Genomic DNA, 23,490 nt, shown 5'->3' on the forward strand with positions numbered 1-23,490 from the left:
TCCAAGACACCACGGGGAGGCTGGCTTTATAACACCTCAAACACACATGTTTTGCAAGACCTGAGGTGCACAAAAGTGCAGGAGGACTGGCTGGCTCCCAGGTTTCTTGAAACAGCTTCCCAGAGAAGGGAGCAGATTTCAAGGAAACCCCAACCCAAATGCACAAGCGTTTCACCCTTAGATCAATCAAAAAGAACTGCTCTGGCTCCAGCAAAACAAACCCAGCTCCACTCACTGATCCAACTGGTCTCAACGAATGGCTGTCCCTCTACCCTACCTACTGACTTTATAAGTTTAATTGAATTCACACAATTTACACTGGATTTTGCAAGGACAAGGAAGTCTTTTATTTGCTTACAACAAAAACATCTGTAACATAATTCTCTCTCCTCAAAACTGAGAGCCCTACAAAAATACACAAAGCCATCTCTATTTGTATTTACCCAGAGACATGAGCAGCGGGAAGGGGGTTGGGACTGGAGAAAAACCAAGGACTTATTCTATTTGAAAAAACAAGAAACTGCCTTTAAAAAATAGCATTTTTCTACTTGTCAGTAGCTACCCTTTCCCCTCCTCTGTATGAAAACGTGCAACAGAAAACAGCACCTGTGAAAACACCTCAGCAGCAGTGTCAGAGATGAGGCAGCGGCCTCGGGCTGCAGAATCCCAGCCCCTCGTCCAAGCAGGCCACTGCCACACAGTCTGCTCTGAGGAGTTCCTTCCAGAAAGCTCCCTCGCCACCCCCCATAACGATGGAGAACTGGGCAGCCTCTCTTCTCTTGCTTGTAGTTAGCTGAGGAATCTAGAAATCAAACACAGCAGTTAGAAACACGACGGGACTCAGACGTCCCAGAGGGGCACCAAAGCCAGTCCCAGGTCTGCGGTCAGGGACAGACGCCATTGCTGCAAGGCCCCTAGGGGGTGGGTCCGGGGAAATGGTGACCAATTAATACGGTGGCTTTGAAACTTCAAATCAAGAACACAGTCTCAGAAAACCAGACTAGAAGGGACCCTGAGACCATCCAGTTCAAGTTCATTGTTCAGATGAGGCCCCAGAATAGATGCCTAATTCCTGAATGCAGGCAGAGCTTTTTCATTCATCAGCCTTTCTCAACTGTTCCACAAGGACTAACACTTCCTCCACCATTCAAAGACACGAAAAGCACCCCCGAAGAGCCAGAAGTACAGCAGCTGCTTTCAATGGGACACACAAAACCCGTGACACACACCAGACAGCGTGAAGCACTCGGGATGTGACCAGACAAGAAGCCTGGACGGGCCTCGCCAGGCAGTTCCACAGGACGACTGGCTTCACCACACAGACAGGTAACGTGGGCGCTGACGGAAGAGACACAGTGTGATACTTTTTCCAGAGCCAAGAGACAAATGGACTCTTTCCGGCTCTGTGATCCTGGACAAGTAATACCTCCTGTTCCTTACCTATAAAATGTGCCAGATAGTGTGTACTTCACCGGGCTGTCACAAGACCAGTGTGACACTGTCTGAGGGCAGGAACACAGTGAAAGCTAGTATGACAGCCCATCGATGGCTCTGTGGTGCTGGCTCTGCAGGCGCTGCCCGCCCCCCCCCCCCCAGAGCCCAACGCCGGCCCCAGAGCCACGAAAAACGCTGGTTGGTACACAGGGGTGGGTGCTGGCTGATGCGCCATCCCAGCCTGGTGCCCTGGTGCCCGGGTGTGAGCAGCTGTCTGGACCATGTTGTGTGTGTCCAGGAGGTGGGGGTCAGAGTAAGAACACATCCTTCACTCCCATCTTGCTGAACAGCAGTTTCTGAGTCGGGGGAGAGACCTGCCCTGAGATATTCCTCCCAACCCAACCCCTGGGCAGAAGCGGTCGGGCTCAGTGCAGGCAGGAGGGAGGGCCAGAGCTGCCTCAAGATGGCCATCTTGCTTCTCATTTAAACCTACCATGAAGGGTGCTTTTCTGTGCCCCTAAGCCTTCTTGGCTGGCCTTTATAACAAATTACAGAAAACCATGGCACCAGTGAAATGCAACGGACAAACCTCAAAGTCGCCACCTCCTGGGACTCTCTTTAGTGGGATAAAGAGATGAATAAACCAAAGCACATAACTGCTGTGAAGAAAAATCGGCAGGCTATTGGGATGCAGAATGATGCAGGTTGTTGTTTAACATAAAGTAACCAGAGAGATCTCTGAGCGGGGGTCATTTAAGTAGACAGAGCTCTGAACAGTCAGAAGGGCTTTCCAGGTTGGAGGAACGTCGATGCAAAGGCCCAGAGTCAAGAACACGACTGGAGTGTGTGAGAGGCACCAGGAAGCCAGTGTGGCCAGGGTGGAGTGAACGCAGGGAAGAAAGATGGGAAGGGGCCCCGTCACACGGGCCACAGAGGCATTAAAAGGTGAGTCACTGGAGCTTCTGAACAGAGAAATGACTTTGAAAAAAGATGATTCTGGCCGCTCCGTGGAAGACACTGCGGGGCTTAAGAACCATGGCAGGAAGAGCAGCCCCTTGGCCTGGGCCAGTGCTTACACTGCCCTGCCCGACAGGCCAAGGTGAGGTCGTGACGTGGTGCCCGTTTCCTAGTCCAGGCACTCGAAAGCTGGCAGCTTCACTCTTCATTTTGCAGCACCTCACTCCCCACTCATTTCCCATTTATTCCTCTGCAAACCCACACTGCCAACAAGTCCAACTATTGTAAGACCAGCACACTGGAGAGGGCCACTGTGGGCTCCAGCTGACAGTCCACTCACATGCTCGCCTAGAAGGAGGGCCACCCCAGCCGCTGAGGTGGAGGCATCTGCTGTGCTGTCAGCATCCAGGAGAGGAGGGGATGGGGCAGAGCCAGAGCAGCTAGATGGGGCCCGGCCACACCGGATGCAGGAGAGCAGACACAGCAGACGCACTTTCCTGTCCAACCCCACGCAAAGTCATGGAGAAACAATGGGGTCTTGTGATGATCTGTGATGCAATCACACTGAGAAATGTCCAGCCTTGGGGCCAAAACCAACCTGACATGCCCTCTGATCACCTGGAACTGCTGTCCAGCTTGAGTTCCAACAGTAGTTGTAGTGCTCAGGCCCAGAATCTACTGATGAACCAAGACAGAGCTCCAGCCACAGAATCAGTAAGGAGAGAGGGAGGCCCATGGGACCACTGACTAATTCCACTACTATATGCCAACTTCGTTATATAAACATACAGACTCATTCTAGCATTAATGTGAAGAATGAATTTACCCTATATAGGTTTAAACTCTTTGATCAGGGTATTACAAATGGTATTTTAAGTCAATAAGCAGAAGGTTTGGGTACAACTGTTTAGACATTTGATTAAAAATAAAGTTAGAGGGACTTCCCTAGCAGTCCAGTGGTTAAGACTTCGCCTTCCAATGCTGGGGGTGCGGGTTCGATCCCTGGTTGGGGAGCTAAGATCCCACATGCCTCGGGGCCAAAAAGCCAAAACATAAAACAGAAGCAATATTGTAACAAATTAAATAAAGGCTTTAAAAATGGAAAAACAAATAAAGTTAGATCCCTACTTCAAATTAAGGATGTAAATAAACTGCTGATATCATAAAGATTTAAACATAATAAGTAAAACTATTAGACGGAAACAAGACATTACTTGTAAGTTAAGTAGTGGAAATGCAAATAAATGAGATGCTGAACTTTAGTGATCAACGAAACACATTAAAACCTCAAAAAGGTATAATGAGCCCTTCCCACAGGTATCCTCACTTCCTGAAATCCTTTCAACAGAAACAGAAGTACCAATATCCTAAGCACTGGAATCTGGGAAGAGCTTATTGCCTCTGCCCGCCCAGCTGGGAGCCCCAGGCTGTCAACATGGTCTCGCTCAGGTTCCCTCTGCCCCTCCTCCTGGAGCTCTTGGGCTCTACTTTTGCTTTTTTCTCCAAGTCCTCGGTCCCCCCAGACTCCTCCCTCTTGAGCATCAAGCAGCCTGAGGAAAACAGAGAACTCCTATTAACCTGTGAAGAACAAAGTTAGTTTCCTTTTGCCTCAAATTCTCCTACTGAGTTTAAAAGTCTTTCATTACAGAATGTCCTATGAATGCATTTGCTTAGGGAAGGAACATGCTCTTTTGTGTTAGAGGAACTCTGCTGCTCTCCCAAAGCAACCAATTAAAATTGCACAATATTTCTGGACTCCCCTGGTGGTGCAGTGGTTAAGAATCCGCCTGCCAATGCAGGGAACATGGGTTCGATCCCTGGTCCTGGAAGATCCCACATGCTGCGGAGCAACTAAGCCCGTGCACCACAACTACTGAAGCCCACTCACTCTAGGGTCTGCGTGCCGCAACTACTGAGCCTGCGTGCTGCAACAACTGAAGTACACATGCCAAGAGCCTGTGCTTCACAATAAGAGAAGCCGCCGCAATGAGAAGCCCGCTCACCACAATGAAGAGTAGCCCCCGCTCGCCGCAACTAGAGAAAGCCCGTGCACAGCAACGAAGACCTGATGCAGCCAAAAAAAAAGCACAGTATTTCTATCCGTGCTGCAAAGATTCAATATTATAAACCATAATAAGTCAAAGGGTAAAAAAGCTTATCTTTGTGACAGGAAGGCATTTGATAACAATCTTTCCTGACAGAAGCCTTTAGTATAAAAACATTTCCTTAACATGGTAAAAAGAAGAATATATCTCAACTGAAAGTCCGCATCATGCTGAGCAGTGTAGCAGCAACAGGTCACCCACTATGGTCACGAAAGATGCGGTGCTGAGCCGTCACCACCATCTAACACTGTTCTGGAAGCACTCAGCCCACATGGTGAGATGGGCTCTGAATAAAATAAGAGAAGGTGAGAAGGAGAAAACAAAGTTACCATTACTTGTATATGATGATCATATGCCTAGAGTATCCAGGGAAGCAACTGACATTTTAATAACTATCAAAAAACTGAAAAATTCAGAAAGGTGTTTGGTTACAGAGAAACAGGCAATTTATAGAAAGGACATGTGACTGTAAACATGTGAAAAGATGCCTGATCAGGGACATGCCAATTCTGATAACAAGATCCCATTTTGGATGCGCCAAACTGGCAAAGATTAAGACATCTAACAATACAAATGATGGCAAAGCTATGGAATGGAATCTCAGACACTACCAAAGGGCATGTAAAGTGGTATAAACACTTGAGAGGTCAATTTAGTGATTCCTAGTTCAGCTGAAGATATACATGCTACCACCCAGTGACACGACATTTAAATAAATACCATAGAAAACTCAGGTGTGGGGATAACTATGTCATCTCCTGTCTATCTACCTATCCATCCGTCTATCTATCAATCACTGTTAAGAATATGATGATTCCTTCCTAGGATGGAATGCTACTGGGTCTTTTTTTTTTTTTAATGAGGTAGTTCTTTGTGCGCTAACCTAGAAAACATCCAAATTGCATTATGGTACAAGATGTATAATTCTATTTGTGGGGAAGATTACATTGACACCCACAACCCTTTTTTTTTTTTTTTTGCGGTACGCGGGCCTCTCACTGTTGTGGCCTCTCCTGCTGTGGAGCACAGGCTCCGGACGCGCAGGCTCAGTCATGGCTCACGGGCCCAGCCGCTCCGCGGCATGTGGGATCCTCCCGGACCGGGTCACGAACCTGTGTCCCCTGCATCGGCAGGCGGACTCTCAACCACTGTGCCACCAGGGAAGCCTGACACCCACAATCTTGAATATTCATAAAAACCTTTAGGGAGGGACACATATGAAACATCAGTGGTTGCCTCTAGGGAGTAGGTTTGGGGACTGGGAGGTTTTATTCTCCGCTCTTTGGGTTAAAACTATAAGCAGGTAGCATTTTTATAATTTAAATTAAAGTATGACAAAAAGTTATGGGGTGGGGGTGGTAGAGGAAACAGAACAGCAGAATGCTGATAACTCAGACTGTCATGCTATTCTTTCTAAACCTGCATAGGTTTGAAAATGTCCATAATAAAAAGTTTAATAATCATCAATGAAAAAGAAAACTCAGTCTAGTCTGTGCCCCATGAAATGACTGTAGAAATAAACCCTGTATTCAGTATTCACTCAGCACAAACATGTGCCCGGGAATGCAGGTGGGTAGGGAGAGCCTCCAAGATCAGACACTGGGATTTTATGAGGTTCAGTCAGCTGAATTTTCAAATTGAAACCGATAAAAAGAAACACTTTAGCATAAATGAAAATGCATCAAAACAGAAAAGTTCAAATTTCATTTTGAAAATCCAATACTCATTGCACACTGAGGTGCAGAAGGCGGAGAGAAAAGCCATCGTGTGCCCAGGGCTCAAGGAGAGCTCAGCCAGGAGACCCTCAAAACAAAGGAAGTCAGACTCAGGCAGAGAACACAGACAAAGGTCCAGCAGGGCAGACTCCAGCTGAATACATTAATACTAAACAAGCCGCTTCTGAAGAGAGTGCAGCCCAGGCCTGGGGAAAAGGCACAGTCACTGTGAAACAGAAACTCAAGCAATGATATGATAGGTGTCCACAACAGTTGCACAAAATAATGGGCAGTAATCAAAGAAGAGTGTGAAAATGTAACAGAGAAGATGGAGAAGTGATGTAATCCTGGAACCAGGAGCCGGAGGCTGCAGAGCCTGGGATGTTTATGTTTGAAACCCGAGGACAAAGAGCCAAGGATCAGGGCAGGGTAAGCGGAGTTCCCACGGTGTCCACACCAGCCCTGCCCATCCGCAGCCCTGGCCTAGAGCCCTTCCCTCCAGGCCTGCAACAGTGAACCAGAGTGAGCAAGCAGACATGAACAGCATCTGTGAGAAACCTCTAGAATAGTCGGTCTTCACCTTTTATGGGTCATACAGCCCTTTGAAAAAACTGGTGAGAGGATTTCCCTGGTGGCGCAGTGGTTAAGAATCCACCTGCCAACGCAAGGGACACGGGTTCAATCCCTGGTCAGGGAAGATCCCACATGTCGCAGAGCAACTAAGCCCGTGCGCTGCAACTACTGAGCCTGCGCTCTAGAGCCCGCGAGCCACAACTACTGAGCCCACGTGCCACAACTACTGAAGCCCGTGCACTCTAGAGCCCGTGCTCTGCAACAAGAGAAGCCACTGCAGTGAGAAGCCCGTGCACCACAACGAAGAGTAGCCCCCGCTCGCCGCAACTAGAGACAGCCCGCACACAGCAACAAAGACCCAACGCAGCCAAAAAAAAAGCAAGCAAAACAAACAAAAAAACTGGTGAGAGCTATGGATCCCACTTCAAATCCCAGAAAATGCACAAATGCTGCACATTAAGGTGAAGATTCCTAGACTCTCCCTGAAACCATTTAACTAGTTCTCTTTCTCAAAACGCATTACTTAATCGGAACAACCTAGTCTGGGTATCTCAAACATCCAACTGGGGGAAAATAATTTTACAAGGAGCCCGAGCCCACTCACACAGTCTGTGATGTGATGTGCTGGCCACCTCACCAGCTGGCTGTGTCCTCTGGCTTGTCTGGTTCTCCATCCTGCCCTTCCTCCTCCCGCCACCGTGCCTGGCAGCCTTTCAAAGCCAGCCCTCGCTGCTGCGCCCACCTTCTTCTGCCTGTCCCCGCCTTGGCCCTGGCCTAGGGTCTGCTCCACACCGACTCCCCCTGCTGCAGTCCCCTCAGCCTCCCTGGTGCCCTCCCCACCCCCAGCCGGCTATGCCTCTCTACTTCTCACCACTGGCGTGAGGCCGGAGTCACTGTGTGTCCCCTCCCTGCTGGGAACACACATCAGGCTCTCTGAGTGGTCCCCCAAAGCCCACACTTTTTAGCTTTAAACTGAACCAGAGAGCACCCCCAGGCCTCTGCCCTGACTTGCGGGTGGCCTAGGACTCACAGCACACTTCCTCTGATGACAACTGTCAGAGTTCACAGCCATCAGGTGCCACAGTGCCATGGTGAAGACAACAGAAGACAAGGTCAAAGAGGGGTCAGAAGTGCCACCCAACTGCCACCCTTGTTTCAAAACAAGGTTTACATTATTCAACATGTTTCTAATTCCCATCCACCTGCTCTCTTCTCTGGTTCAGACACCCAGCTAAACCTCCCACTCGTCCTCCTGGCTCCCAGCCTCTCTTCTCAGTTCCATGTTGGTACTCCCAGGGTCCATCCTTGTCCCACAGCCTTCCCCTCTCTACACCTCCTCCTGGGTGACTTCCTCACATTCCTGGACTTTAGCGCCCTGCATATACTCGTGGCTGCCACGTGCTCTCCAGCCAGACCTCCTCTCTGACGCCCACACTCAGTCAACTTCCTGCTGGCTACCTCCACCTGGACATCCTACAGGTACCTCAAGTTTCTCAAGCCACAAAAAAAATACCTGCCCCAAGCCTCCTTCAGTTGCTAATGCCTCCAGGGACCCAGCTATCAAAGCTGAAAATCTGGAGATCATTCTTGATTCTTTCCCTCATCCCAACACCAAACCATGTGATTCTGCCACCTAAAAGAGTCTCTCTCTCTGCACCCTGCTCCCCACATCCGCATTCAGGCCATCATCTGCTGGCTGAGAGGTTGGCTGTGACTGTCTCCTGGTTCCGGTCCTTTCCCCTTATACCATTATTCCCCCAGCCACCAGTGGGATGACCGCAAGAGAGGAAATGTTCCAAGGAAGGCTGTTATGATTATCTTATTTGGGACAGAAGGGACTAAGTGGAGAACACTTAGGATGTATGGTTCTGAGTTATCTTTAAAGAGATCTGTAGTTCCCAGTATGTGGTGATACATAGAGGGTATGATAGAATAATGGCCGCCCCCCAAAGGTGTCTACCTCTTAATTCACAGAACCTGTGACTATGTCACCATATGTGGCAAAAGGGAGTTTGTGATTAAATTAAAGATCTTGAGATGGGAGAGTATCCTGGATCATTTGGGTGGGCCCGATGCATTCAGAAGGATTCTGAGGGAGACGGGAAGGTCAGAGTCAGAGAAGAAAACATGACTACAGAAGCAGAGGGGAGGGAGGGACTGAGAGAGAGAGAGATGCTGACCAGGGCAGGAGGGTATGGTAGTTTGCAGGTGCTATGCTACCGGCTCTGAAGATGGAGGAAGGGACCGCTAGCCAAGGGATGCAAGCAGCCTCTCCAGGCCATTTGTTACAGCCGTGGTAGGAAACTAGCGCAGAGGAATTTTCTTACACTCATGGCTATCACATGCAGCTCACCAAAAATCATCATCATCATCATCATCATCATCATTATCACCAAGCCCTGTGATGTGTCGGGATGCCAAAAAGAATTAAAGAGCCAAGCCCCGCATCTGTCTCTCAGCCTTTTCTGTTCAGACTGTGCCAGTGACCACGGTGTGGATGATGCAGACCACATCCCTGTGGACACACCCTTGTCCTCTGTGCTACAGATGATCTGTGCTCATTCCCTTTGTCTAACAGATCTGAAAACCCTTCTCTGGGTTCTTGAGACTCTGAGGCTCATCCCCATTCATCTCGGCTTCACCCTGGGTCTGGGATGCTCTGGCCGGGCCCTCAAAGGGCAGTCAGGAGAACCAAACTAAGACTCCCCATCCTCTGCCTCAAGTGTCTCAAGGCACTAAGAGGCTTACTACGTGTTAATTCCTCATTACTCAGGCTCACTTCTTTCACTATTTGCCTGTACCCTTAATTCACCTAAATCAGGGTCTGGCTTACATAGGCCTGCAGACAAGGCTTATTCATAATTAGGTAATTATGAGTCCAAAAAATTAAAAACAACTGAGCCAACATCTGACAGGGGAAAGAGGTACAGGGTGACCTTAAAGATCTAATCGCTTCATCCTACAGGTGACAAGACTGAAGCCCAGAGGGGTTAGAGGACTTGGCTGATGTCACAGAAAGCAAACTGAGACTGAGAATCCAAAGTTCCCGTTTTTCAGCCCCATAAGGAAAGGTAATGGCACTTCAGTAATCACTGATTTGAAGATTAGAGAAAGGAACCTAGTTATCGCCTGACATGTAATTAGCCCTCATTGATACCTCACCTACTAAGAGCACAGAAGTAAATCTCAGTAGGCAGCAGGTTTGGGGCCTGTTAACAGCTGCCAGGAGAGGCTGCAGAGAGAGGGGAACGGGCCAAAGCAGCTCTACCAGCGGAAACGATTCCCAGCAAGGGGTAAAATGAAGAGGTGCCAACCTAAGGGAGTTATTTATAGTCACACAACAAAGGGATGACTTCAATGACACCCCTGAGCTGGGAGAAAAGGCATTTCACAGATTTCCTAAAGATCAAGAGACTGTGTCTAACAGTTTGCCTGGAAAACAGCACGGCCCTCATCTGAGAACAAGAGGATGCCTGCCTGGCCCTGTTACTCTTGAGAAAATACATCTCCATTTGGAGGAGAAAAAAAAGTGGAGATGCAGGGCAAGTCAGTCAGAATTAATATATAAAATCATAAAAATACACTTAAGCAAGTTATTATTTGTTCAGGATTCAGACGAGTCTAACTGGAGGCATGAAATATCTTTATAGAGTCAACAGCAGGTTTGAGAGTTTCTCCTTAATCCCTTTGGGAAGAATGGGATCAAACAGATTCTCCGTCTGGATCTGGTCACATACCGTGAGGGATGATGCTCTGCTCCTAGGGTTTCCGGGCAACTGACTGGTGCGGGCCGGACACAGGAAGGCTATTTTGGAACAAGGGAACCCCTGGCCCCAGAGGACCCCTCGAGCCTCGGCACCGAGCTCTGTGGGGCTTGCTGCTCCGGGGCTCACTCCGGCCAACATTCTGAACCAGGACTAAACGAATCCCAGAATCTCATCAACTACAGGAATGGACTCTCCACAGCTCGGCCTTTATTTCTACCTGAGCCTCCTGGGGGCTGCTTTGACTTCCCAGAAAACACTTTTTATGAAGTCCGTTAGGATACTCTTTCCCTGAGGCTGGCCAAGCAACACGGCTCAGTCCGCTTAATTCTATAGCCCAAAGGCTTCAGCTTCTCTTAAGTATGGAAAAGCAGAGAAGAGGGAGGAAATTCCTAAACACCTAAGAAAGGAATAAAAAATCCCTGAGCAACCAGTGATAATGCTCCAGCTGAAGAAAGAAGCTGAATATATTCAAAGCCTCAGGTATCACCTGGGGTTTACATTTCAAATCAAATGAAAATGGTCACAGTCGTTTACACACACGCAAACAGGGAAAGGGTCTAATTCTCCGAGCTTTATTCCTTCCCCAATCTGTAAAACGGAGATAATTTCTCCCTCAAAAAAATGTTGGGAAGATTAAATGGGCTTATGGACGTTACGGAGCACTGTGGACGTGGAATGATGCTCAGACTCCAGGAAGAACTGTTAGGAAACCCATTACCCCTGAGCTCTCCTGCCCACTCATTACAGACCTCCGCTACTCCCACAGGTCAAGTGTAAGCATAATGTGAATTCCACAGACCACACAGAAAACAGCGATACATGTAAATATATAAGTACTCAGAACAACTAGAAGAAAATATGTGACATTTAGTGAACATCCTTCGCATGAAAAAGGGTTCTTACACAACAATGAAGAAAAGACCTAAGAGTGATCAAAGGATATCAATAGGAAATTTGCATAAAGAATATACGGGGCCAATAAATATGCAAGAAGATACTTCACTAGAAATTGAGAATATACAAAGTAAAATAATACAGAACTTGTACCCCCTATTTTAGGGGGGGAAATCCACCCAAGGAAAATCTGGGAAGCTAGTATAGGAGTTGGTGCCCAATGCAAAGCCCCTCCCTGTGGTATTTAAGGATCTTAAAGCATTTCAGTCAGCTCCCATCTGTTCAGCCTTAAGAAGGATGAGTCGAAAAGCCCTGCCCAGGTGACAGAGCTCCTGTCAACTTTCCTTACTGTTTCATTCTTGTATGTGAATAAGCAACCGAGAAACACCAACCATTTGTGGAAAGTCTACAACACGGAAAAGAGAAAAGTCAAAGCAAAGGAACAGAAAAATAAGCAGTTCAGAGAATAAAAGAAAGTGTGCAAGAGTGGTCCTTATCTTTTAGAGATACACAGGGAAATCCTTTTGGATGAAATGATATGATAACTGGGACTCCACACCCTCCAAACCAGGCCAGAGCCCTGCTTCAAGATTTTTCAAACTGGAGTTACAGTTGGTTCAGGAAGAGGAGGGAGGTGTGGGTAAGGAATACCCCTCTCCAATAGAAATGCTGTGTAAATGGGTGCCTGGGCATTCCTTAGGGCAGGAGAGAATGAAGCAAAGATGAGACTGATTCCCTGGGGCCCACAGTCTCTACCTGCCCGACTACTGACTGTTCACCATCTCCTTGGATTCTGCGAGCTACCCCAGGGTCCCCTCAGTAAACCTTTTTTAGTGGGCACTAGTTAAAAATGGGTTTCTGTTACTGGCAATAACATGAGTCCTGACAGCCAATACAAGAGTCAGCCTGGAAGGTATGGTTTCAAAGAGGCTGGGCTAGCATTTCAGCTACTTCATATTTGATCCAACTAACATCTACTGAGTGTCAATCACATGCTAGGCATGGTTCCAGATGCTGCAAAATACAAAGGTAAGAAGGACATAGAGGTCTATGGATCTTAGAAAACTGCGTCTATCACCAGAGGCTTAGAGAATATAATTGAGGGAACTCTTGTTCTACCAGAAGTATCTAACATCTTTGAAGACAAGATGGAGACAAGTCAGTAGCATCTAACATCTTGGAAGACAAGTACACATTTTAAATGATCCTAGTTAGTTAAAACTAGTTGGCGACATAATCTAAAAACCTAGACATTTTAAGTGACTAACTAGGCACAAGTACAACAGAAAAAAAGGGAGCAGCAAAACCAACGACGCAAAGGCCAAAACGTGTTACAACCTCAATGGCGGTGGGAGTCTGACGATCGTGGCCATTGCTGGTGATAAGACAAACTCGAGACTTAGGGATACCACCGAAACCATCTAAGAATCAGCGGCTCCAAAACGTCTGCCAGATGCAGAAAGCTGGGAAGTGAGGACAACAGAGAGGACACTTGTTTCCCTGCTGGGTTTTCCAAAGTCTGTTTCTAGGACAGACCTGGGAAGAATCAGATCTTCATTAAGTGGCAGAACATGCCAGCTCACAGCTCAAAACGTCTGGCAGAAAGCCACTGGGCGCCCACTTCTGGCGGACACTGACAGTCGCCAAACGAGAAAAGTCCTCGGGCTCACGTCTCAGCTCAGGAGACCTGCTAATACGCCAATGTCCCCGCAAGACCTGAAGGCCAAGGTTACAGGGTCACGGTCAGTGGTGACGGCGACGTTACGTCTGATACCGACTGGCTGTTTCTGACAGGGCAGAGACAAGAGTGTACAGATCACTTGCGAAAGCCCTGAGATGAATGGGCCTTTTCACTGCCTTCTTCTCTCAAGCCTCCTTTGTAGGGAGATGGAGGAGGCAACAAAGGAGAGATTTATCATCACGAGCCCGTCCAGCAGCTGTTTTCTTGTTGTCCCTTGTTTAACTTCTCTCAAGAGAGTAGAGCTATCTACCCAGCTAAGCAGGTGTTTAAGGCAGGTGATTTTGTTTCCATTAGTTTTCTGAAGTAACAGTAAACCAGACAAGAGGGTTATGTCATGTAGTCCTGGGGAAACTGCAACCCCGAGCAGCTAAACCCTGGGTGCAGCAGGACGGGGCGTGCCCACCCCCTGCTGCTCTGAAAACCTTCCGTCTCTAGCTCTCGGAATACTTGGAACTTAGCAGTCACCAACCATTCCCACCCTCGACATGTGGATCGTGTTTAACAATGTGTTAGATGGAAGGTGAGGTTGGAGGCTTTCAGGTTTTGGGGAGAAACCAGATTAAGAAAAGCATTATCTTCAACACCCAGATAAACCATTGCATTAATAACTATACTCACAGCTTCACGTTCCACGCTACTGTGAGGGAGGTGAACATATACCATGAAACATTTCCGTTTTCAATTTTAGGCTTAAGGCTTCCCAAACCTATGAATCTAACCTCCAGCCCTGGAGGGACCTCCCTCACTTCTGTGAGCTTCTTTGAGAAGGCCCACAGCACGTGCCCTCCCCCTGCACCACAGCGGCCCATCAGCTCCAGGAAGGAGGGTTTCTCTCCTCACTGTAGGCAGCATTAGTCACTGGGGGCCGAGGAGAAGAGCCCACCTCCTCACACAGATGATGATCTGACTCACGACTTCTCCACCTTATGATGGTGCAAAAGCGATACACGTTCAGCAGAAATGGTACTTGAAATTCTGGATTTTGATCTTTTCCCGGCCTAGCAGCATGCGGTCCCAGTGGCTCTCTTGATGCCGGGCAGGAAGCCAGAGCTCCTGATCGGCCCCGCAATCACGAGGGTAAACAACCGACACGCTGACAGCCGTTCTGAACCCAGACAACCACTCTGGTTCAACTTTCAGTACAGTGTTCAATAAACTGCATGAGACAGTCGACACTCTATTATATAATAAAACCAGGCTTTCTTTGGGCTGATTTGGCCCAACTGTAGGCCAACATCAGCGTTCTGAGCACGGTTAAGACCAGTGAGGCTAAGTTAGGGTGTTCTGGGAGGTTAGATGTATTAAATGCATTGTTGACTTAGGATATTTTCACCTTACAATGGGTTTATTGGGACATAACCCCACCGTTACAGGGAAGACCTGTACTAGACAAAATCCTGAAGCTTTTCATGCATCAGCCCTTTCCTTACCTTTAGTTTTCTCCTACTGTAGAGCCATGTGCACCAGGAGCAAACATTCGGTGACACATTTCTTTCTCTTTACCCAGGTAATCGCTGTAGTAGCTGTTGGGAGAAATACACAGTAGTTAGAGAAGGGCTGTCTCTGTGGGAGGTGACACCTGGTGGCTGGAATTCTCCACTCAGGTCCAGAAACACCAAAACTTCAGCAGGCCTTAAATCGAATCAGGAGTGAGTGGAAGCAATGCTGGGGAGTGGGGGGTGGGGGGATAGGGGAGGCTCCCGAGGGCTGTTCAGGAAGTCCTTGGACAAAAAGCGCACCGTCTGCAAAGATGGCAGCCTCGAAGGCCGGGAGCCGCTGTCAGTGAGGCTGCCCAGCAGAGTCCTGCCGAGCAACACCTCACACTCAGAGACCTCAAACTTACCTTGAGATTTTCCTGCTAAAGAACGGTCAGACTCCAAAATTTCTACACCTAACTTGACAGGATATTTATAAATACCAGAAAGGAAATTGCTAGAAAGTGTTAAAGGCCTGAAATGCAAACAATCGGATCCAAATAAGAGGTACACACACCTCAGACCTTTTTTAATGGCAAGAAAGCTTTAACTAGCAATCTGGATTAAACATTTAAAAATGTTAACAGGAGTAGAAAAATCTCACCAATACAGAGGAACCAAAGAGCACCAAACAAACAAACAAACCCAGTGGTTATAATATGAAGTGATGGAATTATCGGTGATTAACTATGTTGAAATTTTCAAAGTTTTCTACAATGAACATGTAGCTTCTACAATCAGAAAAAGTTAGATTACTTCAAGGTTGGTATCCACATCACCTGAGTAAAAAGAGCGTCACCCTAGGGTATGACTAGACCCGAAAGAGCCATTTCACATCAAATCAGGATCTGCAGTCAGTTGAGAACAGCAGTCCTCAGCTGGTGGCGAGTAGGGAAGAATATCTGAAGAACACTGCCCTTTCTGCAAGTCACACTGGCCGCCTCTTTAAGGTGCTTACTTCTGGGGCAGGACAGGGAGGCAGGCGATGGTCCAGGCATGTGTGGTTTGGAGGTCTGTCCTACAGCCGCCCTCCCTTCTGCCCCCCCACGGCCTGGGAGCTGTGGGTCAGAGTGCCGAGCACTTCACAAAGCCAGCTCTAGGGGGCGCCGCCTCCCAGCACAAGCCTGGCAACATCAAACAGGCCTACACCCGAGCGGGCAGGCCAGAGTGGTAGCCACACCACACGTTCCTTCCTCTGTTTGCACTCCTGCAAACACAGGTCTCACCTGGCCAGCTTCTTCAGCTCGTTATTGATGTCGTGATTGAAGGGCTGTTCCTTCTGGGCTCGGACTAGAAAATCCCGGGCCTTCTGATACTCAGTCATGAGGAGGCAGGCCTGTCAAAAGGACAAAATTTTAAAAGCACACTTTAGGAAAGACAGCACTTCTGCAGTGCCCAAGCTGAACACCACTGCTGCCTTTCTTCGGGCATTCATTCCCAAGTCCCTGCCCTCCAACTCACCTGTCCACATCGGAAGAGGGCCTTGGTGTTCTTTTGGTCAATGACTAGAGCCTGCTCTCCATAGCGCAGGGCCATGGTGGGTCGCTCCAGCTTCAGGTACGTAAAGGACAGGTTAAGGAGAACAAGCAGCTTGGCGGTCTCCACCAGGAGCTGCTCTTCAGCGGGTGCTGATCGCCGGTGGAGAAGCAACAAGGCCTGTGGAGAAGGAAGACAGGAGGTCAAGAGAAGGTGGTCTTATATATAGCAAACCCTAAGAACACACACACACACACACACAATTAGTGCTAAAAAGTGAGTTCAGCAAAGTTGCAGGACACAAGATCAATATATGAGAGTTAGTTGTATTTCTTTACTCTTGCAATAAATAATCCAAAAACGAAATTAAGAAAACAGCTTCGTTTATAACAGCATCAAAAAGAATAAAATAAGTGGCAATAAATTTAAAGTGTAACACTTGTAGACTGAAAACTATAAAACATTGTTGAAAGAAATTAAAGAAGATCTAAATAAATGGAAAGACATCTCATGTTCACAGATCAGAAGACTTAATACTGTTAAAATGGCAAGAGTGCCCAAATTGTTCTACATTTTCAATGTAACCACTACCAAAATTTGCAAAAATGGACAAGCGGATCTGAAAATTCATATGGAAATTCAAGAGATCCTGAATAGCCAAAAAACATTAAAAAAAAAGAAAGAACAAAGTTGTAAGACTCATACTCTCTAATTTCAAAACTTATTAATTACCAAGCCAGTGTGATACCCATAAGGACAGACATATAGATCAGTGGAAGAGAACCAACAATGCAGATTGAGAATCCAGAAACAAACCTATATACATCTAGAGTCAACTGATTTTCAACAGGGTGCCACACCATTCAATGGAGAAAGAGCAGTCTTTTCAACAAATGGTGCTATGATAAACGGATGTCAACATGCAAAAGAATGAAGCTGGATTCCTACCTCAGACAGCATACAACAATTCACTCAAAATGGACCACAGACTTAAATCTAAGAGCTCAACTGTAAGACTCTTAGAAGAAAACACTGGTGTAAATCTTTGTGGTCTTAGATTAATAATGACACTGAAAGCACAAATATCTAAAGAATAAATAAACTGGACTTCATCAAAATTAAAAGCTCTTGTGCTTCAAAAGCCACTATCAAGAAAGTGAATGAAGAAAATGACTGAAGGCTGACTGGCATTTAAGAAAAATTACTGTGGGGACTTCCCTGGTGGTGCAGTGGTTAAGAGTGTGCCTGCCAATGCAGGGGACACTGGTTCGAGCCCTGGTCTGGGAAGATCCCACACGCCACGGAGCAACTAAGCCCGTGCGCCACAACTACTGAGCCTGTGCTCTAGAGCCCACAAGCCACAACTGCTGAAGCCTCTGTGCCTAGAACCCACGCTCCGCAACGAGAAGCCACCGCAATAAGAAGCCTGCGCACCGTATCGAAGAGTAGCCCCTACTCGCTGCAACTAGAGAAAGCCCGCGTGCGGCAACGCAGACCCTATGCAGCCAAAAATAAATAAATAAAATAAATTAAAAAAGTGTATATATGTCAATCCCCATCTCCCAATTCATAAAAAAAAGATATATGCACCTTACGTTCATTGCAGCATTATTTACAGTAGCCAAGATATGGAAGCAACCTAAGTGCCCCAAAATAGATGAATGGATAAAGAAAATGTGGTATATATACACAATGGAACATTATTCAGCCATAAAATAGAACGAAATCTTGCCATCTGTGACAACACGGATGGACCTAGAAGGTATTATGCTAAGTGAAATAAGTCAGAGAAAGACAACGTCTATTGGTATTTCCCTCCTCTTCTAACAGAGCCTCCATTTCATTCAAAGCAGCAATGTACTAATTAAACCACACTTCCCAGCTTCTAATACATACACCGCTAAGGGCAAATGGACATTTACCACGGGTCTGCCAATGAGATATAAAGGGAAGCTGGGGTAGGAGGAATTCTGGAAAGCTCTTAATATAAATAAACACACCAGACTCTTCTCCCTTCCCTTCTTCCTGCCCAGATGAGCACATGATGCTGCAGGTTGAACCACCATCTTGGGGGGAAAAAAACCAACAAAAACACGCTTAAGGGCAGCTGAGCAGAGAGACCTATGGAACCTGAATCCCTGATGGCTTTGTGGAACTGCTATGCCAGGCTTTGACTGCCTCCTTTCTTTCTTTAAATTTTATTTATTTATTTATTTTTGGCTGCGTTGGGTCTTTGTTGCTGTACATGGGCTTTCTCTAGTTGCGGCGAGCGGGGGCTACTCTTCGTTGCGGTGCGCAGGCTTCTCATTGTGGTGGCTTCTCTGGTTGTGGAGCACGGGCTCTATGGTGTGCGGGATTCAGTAGTTGCAGCACACGGGCTCAGTAGTTGTGGCGCACGGGCTCTAGAGCTCAGGCTCAGTAGTTGTGGCACATGGGCTTTGTTGCTCCGCAGCATGTGGGATCTTCCCAGACCAGGGCTTGAACCCGGGTCCCCTGCATTGGCAGGCGGATTCTTAACCACTGCGCCACCAGGGAAGCCCTGACTGCCTCCCTTCTTATGTGAGAAATATCACGTCTCTAGTTTATTTGAAAAACTGTTTTTCAGGATTCTGTGGTTTACAGCTGAATGCAAATCCTGAATGTTTAGTGTCACTATGCAAGTGAGACAAAAATCAGAACGCCCCTAAACTCTATCCTGTTTGCCTCTAGCACTTAGGGTGCAAAGTTTGGCACACAGAAAGTGTTTATAATATTTGCTGAATGCATCGCAAGGCCAACAGTGCATTCCTGTCAGCAAAACCTCCACAGGAAGCCAAATCACAATCAGAAGCTTGGTGAGAATGGAGTCACAATTAGATGAATCTCCACTGTCAGAGAGACGTGAAATGAAGATGGCAAATGGGGTGGAGAAGTCAGTAGGTAGAGAACCCTGAACTAGAAAGAGAATTTTAAAAACTTTTTTATTGAGAAACACACACAGTTAAGTACAAAAGTAAGCATCCAGCTCAGTGGATTTTCACAGTCTGAACACACCCACGCAGTCACATCCAGACCCATGACCAGACGTCACCGGCTCCCCACACCCTGTGTCCCCTCGCCTAGCCTCCAGCCCTCTGCCATGCGGAGTTTTAAGCAAGATGTTTCTTAACGGCTGTATGTGAGGAGTAGGGACAGAGACAAAAGTCTGTACCTTTTAAAGAAGGAAGTTTCCAGGGTCTAAACGTGTACCTTAAAGCAGTCTTACCCGTTTATATCTCACTTTGGCATCATAGAAACGATTTTGGCGGAAAAGGTAGTTGCCAAACTCCCGTTCAGTAGCTGCCACTTTTAGGACCTTCTGAAGTGGAAACTGATCCTGTTGCTCCTGAGGATCAAAGACAAGGACACCAGCAAGGAATCTGAACGCCACAATGCCAGTGTCGTTACAGCTGTCAGTTCTGCTCCTTTAGGTTAGGAACCTCTGTTCACTGCCACCTGTGTGCCGAGCACGGGGCTAGGTGGCTCTGCAGAAGTCACCTCTGTGAATCCCAACAGAAGCCACGGCAGGTCAGTGCCATTACTGCTCCTGTTCTACAGACTAGAGCCAAAATGAAGTCTACTAGTTTAGTCCTACCCAGAGATGCTCCCTAAAGAAGCAGTTTCTCATAGAATTAGAAACTGATGGAATTTGTCAAGCACAGAAGTCACGTATCAGGACAACCACTCATCCAGCAAGCATTTAACAGGTCTTGGTCCGCCCAGGGCCCTGCTGGTCTTTCTGGCCATGAGGCTCTACCCTTGGTACACATCAGAATCACCTGTAGAGCCTCTTTTTAAATAGATGTCCTAGCCCCACCCCCAAAGATTCTAAATCAGTACACGAGAGTTGGGACCCAGGTTATCTGCAAGAACCTCTGCTTTGTGGAAAGATGAGAAAAAGGTAATAACTCTCACTTGAGGTGGTGACAGTTTAGCTGGGGAGATGTCATATACAGATGTGAACCTGGGGTGGACATCTAAGGCCACACGTATAGCCAGGGTGAGACACCGTAACAAGGAGTGCATGTGGCTGCTGACCATCAAAAGCCTTGTCTCTACGGGATGAGTTAAGTGAGAGGCTACAAAGGAGAGGCAATTTTTAAGTTATGAAGACAGAGGCCATCTGTTCCAGTTTGCCTGGGATTGTCCTGGTTTACACCCAATGTCCTGGTATCCCATCTGGTTAATAGTACCTCTCACTCTCAAGGGTCCTGGGTTGGACGATAAATTATATGATCACCTTAGTTATGAGCTATCAGTGCTCGACTTGCTGGGAACCAAACAGTGTTGAGAAACAAACGTTCCTTGTCTTTCAGGGAGAATTGGCAAACAGTGACTGAAAGGTCAGTTCAGCCTGGTGGTCTGTAACAAACCCTTGGCCTAGCACATGTACCCACACACAAGAGCCAGCAGAACTAAGACAGACGCATACTAACAAGTGGCGGGACACTCCCCCGCTCCCCACCGCCTCGCGGGAGGCTGGGGCGGAATCTGGGGCTGAGGATCTTCAGCAGGGCAGGATAATTACCCAAAACACAAACCCATCCCAACTCTCTGTCAAGTGCTGACATCTGTGCTCCAGAACTTACGGCTGAGAGGACACAAAACTTGTCTGACTCAGCAGAATCCAGGAAGTCAAGCAGCTCGATCTCAAACAAGACGGTAGCGTTTGGGGGGATCAGGGGAGGACAGCCCAGCATTCCGTAAGCGTAGGTCGGTTTGAACAGAAACCTGGCCACCTCTCCTCTCCGCATGCTCAGAAGGCCCAGCTCCATGCCCCAAAGTGTGATATCTGGAAGAAGGGACGAAAAATACATGGCGGAAGCTTGCCCAGTATCCTGTCCCAGTGCTATCCATTTCCTCCCCCTTCACGTCCACATCTCTCCACAAGTATCCCAAGCCTTCTGCACTGTGGTCCCAACTCACTTCTCAGCCTTGTTTCCCCCCCACCCCCAGACTCTAACTCCTCCAGGCTCTGCAGCATTCTGGCCTCTACGTCTCTGTTCACGCAGTTCCTTCTTCCTGCAATGTTGTCCTCCTCCCCAAGGCCCAGCTTCTACCTTGAGTGAACCCTTCTTCAAACTTCAGGCCTCATTTCAAATGCCCCCTCTACCATGAAGTCTTCCCAGCTGGAATTAACTGTGCCTTCACTAAGCACTCCCATAAAACACTGCTTATGCCTCCCAGGAGCTCCATGAGGTTAGTTGTCTGGAGTGTGTCAATCTCCACCATACTGGCCCCAGCCTTTCTAATCATCTGAGTACATCCTCTCTGTTCACCCTGCCTTGTAAAAGAGTCATTCAGTAGATTTGTACTTAGTAAACTAACAAAGAAGAATGCAGCACCCCATGTTTAAGTCAGGATGCAAAGGTTACCTTCCTTGCCAGGCAGGCCATCTCCCAAATACCTCGGTCTCGGGGGAATGTGGAAGACAACGTTTAGCAAAACCCAGCCTCAGAAAAACCAACTTGAAGACTCAGTTCTCTGGACAGCTTTCCAGTCCTAGGGCGCTGCCCTGCATCAGTTCCCCAGGCTGCGGCGTCTTTTCCAGCTCCTTTTCTGAACTTACCCTCTCCAAGTTTCATGAGCCGAGGGGTTTTCCTAAAGCAATTGGAATCAAAAGGCTTGTCCATGTGCTCCAGATACCCTGAATATTTCACTAGGACAGAAAAAAGAGACAGTGGGAGGAAAACGGACCAAAGGCACTCACACCTCCACATCTCATCTCTTTGTCACACAAAAGCAATGTGAGCACCAGATGCCCTTAAACTGCCCCACACCCTGAGCCATAGGAGAAACCTTCGCTCAACGTCTGGATGCCGGCCCTCTGGCCCTGAGGTTGAAGAGCTGGGCTGGGGGGCCTCCCAGAGCCCCTTGTTCACAGTGGTCTCACACTAAGGGGTAATGAGTTCCCTCGCTTATCCCTTAAAACCCGAGGAACTGCCAGCACTAGGGCATCGCCAGCCTCTCAAGGGCAGACGGCACCCAGGGCCGCACGACATACCGAGCACCGAAGCGTCTGGTGTCACCAGCTCTCCAGAACCCTCTCGGATGACATCCTTCAGCACGCCCCGGTCCCCGGAAAGGTCCAGCATCCTTTGACTTAACCGCTGGTACCGAGACTTGTGGGGAATGAAACAGAAGATCTCAGAGTCCTCAGCTGACACCCGACTCCGGCGGCCCCGGCTCCTGACTCCCCAGCGCCCGGGCCCTCACCTGGCTGGAGGCGTCGTCCCTTTGCAGGACTCCCGGGCTCCGGGTGCTGCCCCCCATCTCCGCGCGGCCTTCCTCTCGATTCCGCGGTCTTCTCCCAGCGGAGACTCGGCCTCCCCTTTTTACCCTGCCGTCCGCACCCCACGGCGGCAATCCGTTCAGGGACCGCGAGGAGGTGCTCATTGCTCCACTCCAACCGCAGCCAACCGCCTGCGGGCCCACGCCGGGGCTGGGTGCTGGGGAGTGGGTGCTGGGGGCTGGACCACGCGCCAGGGGAATGGCCGGCAGGGCACGTGACAGGGCACGTGGTGGGGGGCGCAAGGAGCTTGATCCCGCGCGAGTTGAGGGCTTGCAGGGCATGATGGGAAACGTAGTGAGGACCCACGGAGCATGACGGGGCACGTGGAGCGTAACTGGGCACATTATGGGGGTGTGCAGAGCAAGATCAGGCATCCGGTGAGGACGCGAAGATCATGACGGGGGCCCGTGGCAGGGGCGTGTGGTGGCACGTGGCGAAGGCACAAGGAATGGGACACGCAGGTGGTGAGGAGCAGCAGTGGGGCACATGATGGCCAACCTGTGGGCACGTGGCCGGCAGAACACGCTGGTGGGGACAAGGCCCCAAAGACGGTGGGCTGCTGGAGGGGTCAGGCCTCACAGCCGTGGGTTATTTCTACCCTCCGTCCTTCTCCATCGCATTCAGGGGAAACGTAGACGCAGACAGGACTTTAAAGTGAAACTGCCCAGTTCCCGAGAAAACAAGGTGATGGCCCTCACCTTCACAGCACCGGCGCTGCAAAATCTGCAGCACCTGCGCTCTCGTGGAGCAAAGGAAGAATAGCCCTGGATTCCATCCCCTCCAGCCTGTCCCCTGCGTCCTTCCACTCTTGCCAAACCGAGGACTGGACGCCTTTGGCTATTCTCTTTCTCCTGCACCTGCCTTGCCTCGACTACAGATCATTTCCTTCCGCTTATATGTGCCCCCAGATACCCTGCCTTAAAACAAACACGCCTCCCTTTGTCCCAAGTGTCCCCCGCTGCAACAGGTGGTCTCATTCCTACTCTCTGTGGGAAAAACTTCTCAAAAGGGTTGCTGCAAAGGCTTTCTCGGCTATTCTGTCA

General features: G+C 48.5%; 2 protein-coding genes across 6 annotated transcripts in view; one reads left to right on the top strand and one right to left on the bottom strand.

Moving 5' to 3' along the window:
- TRIM50 (tripartite motif containing 50) overlaps positions 1-23,490 on the top strand; it is a 60,104-nt gene that overhangs the window by 23,558 nt on the left and 13,056 nt on the right. The window lies entirely within an intron of this gene.
- Positions 359-22,674, bottom strand: FKBP6 (FKBP prolyl isomerase family member 6 (inactive)). Its single transcript, XM_079946148.1, has 9 exons — positions 22,372-22,674; positions 22,160-22,277; positions 21,725-21,814; positions 20,745-20,947; positions 19,382-19,501; positions 16,123-16,317; positions 15,888-15,997; positions 14,617-14,709; positions 359-802 (listed from the first exon to the last, which is right to left on the bottom strand). The coding sequence occupies exons 1-8, from the start codon at positions 22,549-22,551 to the stop codon at positions 14,619-14,621; spliced, it is 1,107 nt and encodes a 368-aa protein (XP_079802274.1). The 5' UTR covers positions 22,552-22,674; the 3' UTR covers positions 359-802; positions 14,617-14,618.

The sequence above is a fragment of the Stenella coeruleoalba genome (genome assembly GCF_951394435.1).
Source record: "Stenella coeruleoalba genome assembly, chromosome: 15".
Taxonomy (NCBI): Eukaryota; Metazoa; Chordata; class Mammalia; order Artiodactyla; family Delphinidae; genus Stenella; species Stenella coeruleoalba.